This window comes from Pteropus alecto, unplaced genomic scaffold, assembly GCF_000325575.1.
Source record: "Pteropus alecto unplaced genomic scaffold, ASM32557v1 scaffold160, whole genome shotgun sequence".
NCBI lineage: Eukaryota > Metazoa > Chordata > Mammalia > Chiroptera > Pteropodidae > Pteropus > Pteropus alecto.
In genome coordinates this window covers 1,762,006-1,771,996 of record NW_006429864.1, presented here as the reverse complement: position 1 = coordinate 1,771,996, position 9,991 = coordinate 1,762,006, and the positions used below count along the sequence as shown (strand labels likewise).

The 9,991-nt window shown below is 57.2% G+C and overlaps 1 protein-coding gene across 1 annotated transcript in view; it reads right to left on the bottom strand.

Annotated features, from left to right (window-relative positions):
• Window positions 1–1,307: 1,307 nt before the first annotated feature.
• CRTC1 (CREB regulated transcription coactivator 1) overlaps window positions 1,308–9,991 on the bottom strand; it is a 54,609-nt gene continuing 45,925 nt past the window's right edge. Inside the window, exons 13-17 of the mRNA XM_025044039.1 lie at window positions 9,774–9,991; window positions 7,353–7,457; window positions 4,003–4,089; window positions 3,276–3,456; window positions 1,308–2,028 (exon numbers count right to left, since the gene is read on the bottom strand). Of these exons, the coding sequence (XP_024899807.1) occupies window positions 1,817–2,028; window positions 3,276–3,456; window positions 4,003–4,089; window positions 7,353–7,457; window positions 9,774–9,991 (803 nt within the window). The 3' untranslated portion in view covers window positions 1,308–1,816. The remainder of the gene's footprint in view (window positions 2,029–3,275; window positions 3,457–4,002; window positions 4,090–7,352; window positions 7,458–9,773) is intronic.

The window sequence follows — 9,991 nt, the reverse complement described above, 5'->3', positions numbered from 1 at the left end:
AAAAAGTCCCCATCTCTGCCCCTAGCCTCCACCATGGTGACAGGACAGGCCCTGAAGCTGGACGGACTAATACTGTATTCCCCCAGCCCAGACAATGGTGGTGGGGACAAGTGACCGAGGAAGAGGGGCTCCTCACCTTTGTGGCTGCTGAGCCAATGGACATGTGCTAACAGCCCCGCTGGGAAGCAAGAGGGAGGGACGGTTGCTAGGATCAAATCTGGCTCCCATAGAGGTGAGGGCTCCCAAGGCCCAGGCAGAGGGGTGGCCACGACACCACAAAGAAATGCACCAGGCAGAAGTGTGAAGTGTCAGCCCGAAGGCAAGTAGAGGAGGAAGTGGAGATGTAACTTGGGAGGGACTGAAATGGAGGTCCCTACTAAAGCAGCCAACCGAAAATAAAACCAGCCCGCCGCCCCGGAAGGGCCTGGAAGATAGAAGGACAGTCACCTCAGCCTCTCGAGGCACTTCGAGAAGCACCTGGAAACCCGCCACTAAAAGCATGCTGCTCTTTGCCTCCAAACCCAGCCCTGCCAGGAAGAGTTACAAAACAGGTGGCTGGAAGGGTGCTGGCTGGTTCTTGGGGTGGATGTGAAAGACAGCCTTGTCTCTGGGACATCTCAGAGCAGAGGGGCCACAGCTGCTGCCAGCCTCAGGGTGTGGGATGCACCCTCCCTGAGGACTAGTGGGCATCTTCGGGAGGCCCTTAATAAAAGCAATGGCTCCTTCCCAGGAGTTTATTACATGGCCAGAGCGAAGGCACTTCCAGCCACCAACCTCCTGCCAGAGTCTCCGCCTGGCACAACTAGCCCTCACTGGGTCAGGCAGCCACTTGACCCTTCTGTTTTAAGATAACTTGGGATTTAAGAGGCCAGAGACACAGCTCAGAGACTGGACTGCTTGCAATTAGCCTTAAAAAATGTATAATGTAGGATTTCTGGAATAAAAACATGCTCTCAGGCAAATGTTGGCTTGAAGGAGTCAGCTACTCGTCTACAGTCAAAATGTAAATACAAACCAAAAGAAACAAACGAAAACACAATAAAAATGCCCTGGCTACCCCCTCCCCACCCATCTGTAAAGAACAGTAACGGTGACCACAATACAGAGAAGGAAAGATGAAAACAAGTTCTAAAACCCCCAGAAATGATCCCTGCCTCTACATGTGTCCCCTAGCAGGCCCTGTTGTCCTGGCTGGGGGTGGGCAAGGTGGGAGGGGGCTCAGGAAGATCTAGCTGCTCTGTTTACATCTTTGCACCACCCCTACAGGAAGGGCTCTAGCTTTCTGTGCACTCAGAAATATAAAAGACAGCAGTCAAAATAGTGTTTATTTCGAGCTGGGTCTGCCCCTCTCTCTGGCGCCCTCTCCCTCTGGTGGTGGGGCTGGCTTTCTACCTAACCATAAGCTGGAGCTGGTGGGTAGGTGGGGGACTGGGGATGAAGGAAGGCAGTGAGAGCTGGACAACAGTCGAAAATGCACGTCCGCCCACCGCATCATGGACCCCAGTGCCCCCAGGCTGGCGGCCCTGCCCAACACGCTTTCTGCATCTTAAAAGAACTGACAGCTCATGGCCCAGAGTATGGGGTGAGAGAGCGTGTGCACAGGGAGGGTCCAAGGGGGCAACACTCGGCCTCCCAAAGGAGGTGAACAGCTGGGGGACAGTTTGGGGCGCTTGGCGGCATTGCAAGCTCAGAATCACAAGCTCAGCCGTTTGCAGGGATGGAGTGTGCAGTCCCTGGGCTCAGGGAGACACCGTCGGGACCACTGACCGGCGGGGTGACAGAGCCGGGGCTGGGCGGTGGAGTGCTGAACGTGCGCTCACAGACGGTCCATCCGGAAGGTGTCCTCGGTGGCTGGGTCAGCCAGGACCATGTCAGGGTCGTTGAGCATGTGCAGTCCGTCCAGGGTAAGGGGATCAATCTTGAGTTCATCCAGGGGGAACTGACTGTCAGAGTCGAAGCTGACATCGCCAACCCCAGCCAGTGTGCTGGTCAGTTCTTTAGAGAGGCTGGGAGGGGACTCTCCAGTCACTGGTGGGTGGGAGGAGAGGGGCACAAATCTCAGCTCAGCCCTGGCTCCCCAACCCCATGCTCAGAGAAGAGGGCTTGGGTCACCCCAGGGGTGGTTACTGAGGGTCCACCCTCCAGCACACACTGGTGATATCTGGGACATTTTCAGTTGTCACAACTGGGGAAGGGTGTGCTACTGACATCATGGGTAGAGACCAGGGATACTGCTCAACACCCCATAGTGTACGGGATGGCCCCACCTAAAGAAAGGTCCAGCCCCAGACTCACAGGGGTCTCGTCCACTCAACCAACTGGAACTTGTGTAGGAGTCTGAGAAGCAGGCCGGGTTGTGTGTACTGGGGGCTCTTCCTGTGGGTTGGAGGAAGTCTTGGCACCCCTAGAGACCCAGGTTCAAACCTGGGCTCCTTCTTCTAATTGCGGGGAGTCCATGGGCCTCAGTTTCCCCATCTGGGAACCATTAGGAAAGTCCTGGTCTTTCTGGGCCCTTGGGGCTATCGCAAGGGCCTGGTCCTCAGGCATTTGAGGCACCCTCAGGGTGGGGAGGAAGCACTGAGTCAGTACTTGGGGTCCAGGCCTTGGAGGGATCTGGGCATTGACCTCTCCAGCCTATAGATATCAATGGGGACTAGCCTGGGGCATCCCCCTCAATCCCATGACAGACCCAGCTTACAAGAAAACTGCTTCCTTCTTCAATAAAACCCAGATCCTTCAAGGGGAAGCTGGGGGTGGGGAGGGCATCAGAGGTGTGGGTTCTGTGCTAGATGGAGTGCGACTTCCTCACATGTGCCATGCACATCTCAGGACACCTGGGGACACTTACTGCAGCATGTGAAAGCTGTTACATGTCTGGTGGCTGCATAGGACATACTCCACCAGTCAGGGCTCACCCCTTGCCCTGGTCACCAGTGTCCCTGCACACTTAGCTAATAGGGTTAAGGAGCTTTGGGATTTGGTGAGTGCCTAGTAATGTCTAGCTCTCACTCTGAGCACAGGATGCTGGATGCCTGGTCTAGGATCCAGATGTGTGCCTCCTTGGCTTGTCCACAGCCCAGCAGTTAGTCAAGGTTGGCTGTAGGGTGGGGAAGGGACTGGCTTCCTTGGGTCCACACCAAGGGCAGGGACCCCACAGTCATGTCACAACTCACCCTACAAGATAGGGGGGCTTCCCTCTCCCCTGGGGCTGCAGCCTATTCAGCTGCAAGGCCCCGAGGCGACACCAGGACTAAAATCCCTGCCCAGAGCCTCACCTGTGAGGATGATGTTGGGGATACTGCTGTGGCTGGGATAGCCCAGCTGCTGTGTATCAGGCAGACTCCCATGGCTGCCCATCAGGCCCATCATGGCTGCCTGCGAGTAGTTGAGTGTAGAGCCTGGGCTGTACAGACTGCTAGAGCTGATGGCCGTCTCCATCATGTTGAACTGCTCCAGCTGGGAGGAGACACAGGGCATGAGGCTGGTTGCTAGTCCTGGCTACTGTGGGCTGGACTTCCTGCGGCTGCCAAGACTACCTCCTCTGCAGGATGCCCAGTGCCGTGCTCTGGTTCACCCAGGGCTGCCTGCATGAGCCACTCTGCTCTGGGGTATCACCCTCTCCAAACCCACCCAGGCCTGCCTGCACACACCCCCACAGGGCTTGCGGGATGAATGGATAAATGGATGGATGGGTGAGAAACCAGCTCCAAGTAGCAGCCAACCCCTCCTGTGCCCGCACGCCTGACCCAACCTCCACATAGAGCCAGCATGACCTCCTGCAAACCCACATGCATGGCCCGCACTGAGTGCCACTGTGACAGCCAATGTCCATCCTTGCTGGTGTTCACTGCGCCACCGGGCACAGACACCAGCAGAGGCAAAGGCAGCCACACACTCTACTCCCTGGAGACAAGGGAGGCCAGGAGCAAAGCTCATGCCCAAGGGAGGGCGGAGTCCGGGCGAGCGTCTGCTGGGGGCACTGTGGCCCGGGCGCCCGCTCACCTGGTGGGACAGAGCATTGGCCTGCCTGGCCGCCATCTGCTGCTCATAGTACGAGTCCCCAAACACGCTGCCCAGGGTGGAAGAATGCTGCAGATAGAAGAGAGGGCTGCTGTCATCATGGTCCCTGAGACTAGGTGGGGGCAGGGGCAACTGTTGAGGGGGTTCTCACAGGCCAGTTAAGGCCACAGGGAGGGCCCTGTGACCTACTAGAGGATGCTCAGGACAATGTAGGCCGACAACAGCTATCTCAGGGCTCCCAGGAGGGTCTACTCAAGCTGGTGTCCCCCTAATCTCAGGATGACTGCTTCTACCACCTGTTCCTGGGGGACCTCTGCACCCCAACTTCTCCCATTGCCTCTCCTTGAGCCCAGGTATGGGAAACCTCCTTTCTACTAGAAGATGAGGGAAGGGGGAAATGGGGATCAGGAACCCAATCTGATAGGCCCCAGAGGAAAGCACGTGACTGAGGCTAAGGAGGGTGGTGCCCTGAATGTTTAGGATAGGACAAGCACTTTCTGACCTGTCAGGCCCCTGGGGAGACTAGAGACAGGACACTAGGCCACACACATGTGGATAGGACAGGCACAGAACAAACACAGGAAAGGCACATAGAAAGCCTCCTGCCCATCTGTTGGCCCCTGGCTGCCTGCGCTTAATACCCCAGGACCCATGTGTAGGCATTCGGCCCCACTCCTGCTTGTTCAGGGCAGGCCAGGTCAGAGGGGTGGGGGCTGCCCCTGGGAGAGGAGCAGGGGGCCAGAACCTCAGAGGTGGTGGAGATGCCAGAAAGAGGAACCCTGCCCATTCCTGAGTTGCTGACAGGGATGGTGGGATGAAGCTTGGTAGGGCATGGAAGAGAGGGATGGCCAGTGTGTGGCCAGGCTGGTACCTGAGGCACCAGGCCTGGGGAGATATATCCCTACCTCAGACCCCGAGTTTGTTTCCTCTGCAGGACAAGGTGGCTCATGGAAGATGCTGCACCATAGCCATTCTCAGGTGTGGCAAGTGATATGTGTGCCTTGCATGCATCCTCTCAAATGTCTACACAGACCAAAGGCCCTGGACCCCTCCCTCTGAGTTCCCTGTCCTAGAAAGGTCCCCATATACTCTGATAACAGCCAAAGCTTGAGTCTCAGGCCTCCATCCCAAGCAGGGGTTGGCCATAAAACCACTGAATGCTCTGGGTGGTCAGTGGCCTGAGAACAGAAAGGGACACATGGCTACTCCAGCGGGCAGGGAGGCTCCTGGGTACAAATGTTCTATTCAAACACCAGAGAAGAGTTAGAAATCACCAGCTTCAGGTTTGGAAAAGGAGGCTGAAAATTTTGGCTGGGTCTGACCATGAAGGACGAAGCAAGTTTGTTCTGGGGCACCTGTTTCTGTGCCTGTGGCCTTGGTCCCAGAGTCCTGACATGCACAGGAAACCCCAGGCCATGGTTTCTCTTGTGAGGATGCCATGAAGGTTTGCCAGAAAGGTCTGCCCAGAATGGAAAGGGGAGGCAGCGCATGGGACAGAATTCTAGTAGCCTAAGGCCCAGGACATCTGCTAGAGGTCAGGTGGGGTCCCTGCTGCCCCACGTGTCTAGGGGAGATACTGGCTTGGCCTGTGGGCATGGGGAGGCCCGGGCCCATGGGGCTGATGGGTGCATCCTAAAGGACCCAACCTGTAGTGGGAAGTCAGGTCTGCCCTCTATCCAGCACCATTTGCCTCTGAACAAGCCTCTTGCCTCTCTAAGATGGTGCGTCTGGTTAGGGTCAGACAGCCTGATGGCCCCGTCCTCACACCTGAGTGAGCAGCTTGCATCCCTCACCAGCACACAATGGACACATGGACTGACACACAGACATGGGCTTGATGAGACAGGAACATGCTCTCTTCCCGGCTCCCTTATTTCTCTCTATTTTACCTGAACAATTTGGTTCAGACAAATCTCTTCTGAGAGAAATCTGCTCGACCGTAAAACTCCTGTCCTGCCTTGAATTAGAGAAATGTTACTCAAGTCACCAGCCCCAAGCAGGGCTGCCCATCTGGGCTCCTTCTACAGCTTCCCCTGCCTGGACCAGCTTCTCCAGTCCCCTGCATCCCACGGCACCACATGACAAAATCAGACACTTCCAGGGAGCCAGGAGAGCTCAGAGCAGGCATGGATGGGCTGAGAGCATGCAGACACCAGGCTAACCCCCAGCCTGTACTGAGCTTACTGCCACTCTCCCCACCTGCCTATGGAGCAGGAGGCCATACCCTGATGGTCTCAGCAAAACTCCCGGCAGCTGTGGGTGGTGGAGGAAGCACCCTGGGAGAGCCCCTCCTGAAGTAGACAGAGTTTCAGGTCCTCCCTGAGCAGACACCCACTGTCCTAACACAGGGCTGAGCTCAGGGTGAACATCTAAAAGCTGGAGATGGGGACAGTGGGGTACATCCCATGAGACAAGGGAGCCTGATGTCATTCCTGCCAGGTCCTACCTAGAGGGGTGGCTCTGCTCCCTGATCTATGCAAAGGAGAATCCTACTTCCACTTGGCCGAGAATGAGGCCTCAGGGCCCAAGGCACTGCAGGGGCTCCTAGGGATTTCTTAGCTTGGTGACATTTTGGAGATGGAGGGATGGGGGCCTTGGGGAGGCTCTGCTGTTGGACTGAGATGTTTTGGGCCTGGATGTCAACTTTGTGGGTACTCCTTCTCCTCTGATGAAATCATCTGGATGAAACGTGGCCATGGCCAAGCCATGCTGAGAGGAACTCTGAGGAACCTGAATGGGGTGTGTACATGTGTATTAAGATATCGAGGCCCAGTTGTGCTGGATGTCAGGGGAAAACCCGTGGTCAAACCCAGCCTTCTGCCTGGGGTCAGCCTCCATCTCATCTGTGGGAGGGAAACAAGGACCCCAAAGGCTGTAGCGCTGCTCAGGGAAGCTTCCTGGGGGATGCGCCTTCCTATGGGGTGGAGGAAAAGGGGCTGAGGAATCAGACCCCCACCAAAGCAAGGGGAGCACCTGCCACTTCTAAAAGCCCCAGGTGCCAAGCCTCAGGGCGGATGCAGGTAGAGACATGTGCAGAGGCTGCTGGATGCATGTCTGAGCTGCATGCGGAGTGTCCCCAGCCACTGGACAAAGAGCTGGGGTGTGGCCAACACAGAGATCAACAACACAAGTGAGGAGTCCACCACCCTCAGCTGGGGCCTTGTGCAGACCACAAAGGCGCAGCAGGGACAAGGGGTAGTGCCTTCTCCTCCCCACCCTGTAGAGTAGACAAGATGGGATGAACTGAGGCATGAGGTACAGATGGTGGGCAGGTGGGCAGGGGCACAGGGGTGCAAAGCAAGGCTGGAGCATGGGGTGGCGGCGTCCCTTACTTGTGGGGAGCTCCCAGGGGAGAAGCCTTGATTGGAGACGGGTGAGGTGGGAGACTGGTTCGCCGGGGAGCCAGCACTAGTGCGGTACTGCTGCAGAGCCGGGGCCTGCGACGACAGACAGGTCAGGACTCGGAGGCCCCAGCCTGGCTCCCTGCTGAGCCCCCTCCCCAACAGACCCCAATTCCTTGGTGAACAGAAGACCTGGGGCGCCTGCAGGAGGTGGGGGCCCCTGAGCCCTGCCAGAGCCTGGGCCCTTGTAGGGACCTGCCTCAAAACCCAGCTCCCAGGTGTGGGGGCTGCGGTCGAAGAGCCTGAAACCCAGTGTCACAGAGTTGCCCTACAGGACTATGGGAAAATGAGGGAGGAGTCTGCCTTGACTTGGTAGGCTTCACAGCACCCACACTACATACATGTGCACACAGCCATGCACGCGCACACACACACACACACCCCACACACACAAGCAGGGACGGCCTAGGGCTGGGCAGGCAGGTGCTACCTTTTGCTCCTGACTCTAGGTGGGTCCCCAACTCTCTGAACTCCAAGTCTGTGCCCTGGCACATCCCACCTGCCTCAAGGTGGTGGCATTGACAACGAAAGCCATCTGGGGCACACTGCAGCGTTTCCAGCACCAGTCACTATCAGTGGCATTGCTTGGAACAAGCTTGTTGGGGTCATGCTATCCAGAGACCTCAGAGGAGCAGCCACCTCCTTGCTGAAAGGCAGAGAACCCTGGCTTCTTGCTGGGCCTCTTGGGGTTACGATAGGCTGGGCCAAGACCTGTATTTAGACCTTGATTTGGTCCCAGGCCGGCCAGGACCTGCTGCGTGCCTCCAGACAAGCTGCCCGACCTCTCTAAGCCTATTGTTCATGGAGGCCTGGACAGCCAGCCCAGGGCTCCAAAGTGCTTGGTCTCCCCCATTTCCTCAGTGGTGTTTTCAGAGGTTTAGGGGTTGAGGTTGGGTAAGGCATGGGGGCTCAATTAGCAGGGTATGGGTGGTACCAGCATGGTCATTTGGTCTAGAGGGACCTTCTTTTTGCGTAAGTCTGCAGAAACTCTGGAAGAGGCTGCCTGTGCCCTGAAGAGAGCCAGCAGTCCCTGGGGGGGTGGGGTGCTGAGTGATACATGCTCTGACCTGGGAGTCTGGGGAGGAACTGTCTGTGCGTCTGGCCCATACACTCATGCCCTGAACGTCTGCCTGGCTCCACAGCCAAGCCCCACTGTAGGAGGACATCAGGGAACTGGGTGTCCAGGCCAGTCCTGGTGTCAGAGCCATACCCACACCTGCTACATTTCTGCCAAAGGAAATGCTTGGGTGCTTTCCTCTCTGTGTGTGTGTAGGTGTGTGCAGGGGGCTGGGTCTGCCCTCTGAGGGATTGGAGAAGCTAAGAAACATGTGTCTCTACTATTAGGTCACTGACCATACTACCAGCTCAGGGGGGCCTGTTCTTTGCAGAGCACGTGATGTTCTGATGGCATTTATCCTGCGGATGGCAAATGAGGGCCAAGTGGAGAAAGCTTGCTATGTCTCAAACGTGGGTCTCCGTTCCTCTGGATGTAGCCAAAGGTAGCTATAACTGCTTCTTTCCTACCAGGTTCACCAGGGTCAATGTCTGAACAATCAGGAAGCTTTGGGATTGCAGAGGTAAGAACCTAGCACCCATTACCCTGAGCCCAGCCCAGAACGGGGGGAGAACCCATGGTCTGAACTATACGGCTCCCTGGACCTATGCAGGGGATCTCATAATCTGAGTTGCAGCCCTTGGCCCAGGCAGGGGATTCCATCCTATAATCTAAGCTGCAGCTCCTGGCTTAGACAGGGGGTCCTATGATCTGAGCCACAGTCTCCCACCCTAGAAAAGGGCGTCCTATGATCTGAGCTGCAGTCCCCCTGGGCCCCAGAGTCTGAGCTATAGCCCCTGGCCCAGACACTGTGCTGCATCTCTTCCTCCCCTCCAAGTTCACCTCCATCCCTCTGGCTCCCAGAAGCCCATCCTCCAGGCTCTGAGAGCTGTACTCTCACTGCCTCCAGGGAAGCCTGTTTTTAGATGGAAAGGGCAGAAGGGAGGCATGAAGGGCCACGGGGGAGGGCTGGGCAGCCAGACATGGGTGGACCATCTTGGGTGAAATTTGGGGCACTGAACTTCACTTGTGCCTCAGTTTCCCCATGCATACATGAGGTGAAATCTCGGCTTGAAGATTCCAGGCAGAAACTTCTCTGGACACCCAGCTCCCAGCAGTGTCTGCTTTAGCCCCAAACCCTGGCAAGTTGGCCTCCAAGTAGAGCCTGAGACAGGTGCAGATGTAGCTGGGCACCCAACTGTCCTTGGGCCCTGGGCATCCAATGTGGCCTCCCACAGCCCCGGGCTCCTCATGCATGACCTTCCGGTCAGGCCCCGCATACCCCATCCTGGGCTTACCGAGGTGATGTCGATTCCCATCGGCGGCTGGCCTGGGTTGTCTGGGGGGGACTGGGGGAGAGAGGATGGTACCGTGACCGAGAGTGGGGGCAGCTGGGGCCCCCGCGTCAGGCTGTTGCTTGGCATCAGGGGGCCACCTGAGGGGAGGCCAACAGGCACCTGCGGGGGCGGTGGGGGCGGCTGCTGCTGGGATGCGGGCGGCGGAGGTGGTGGGGGCT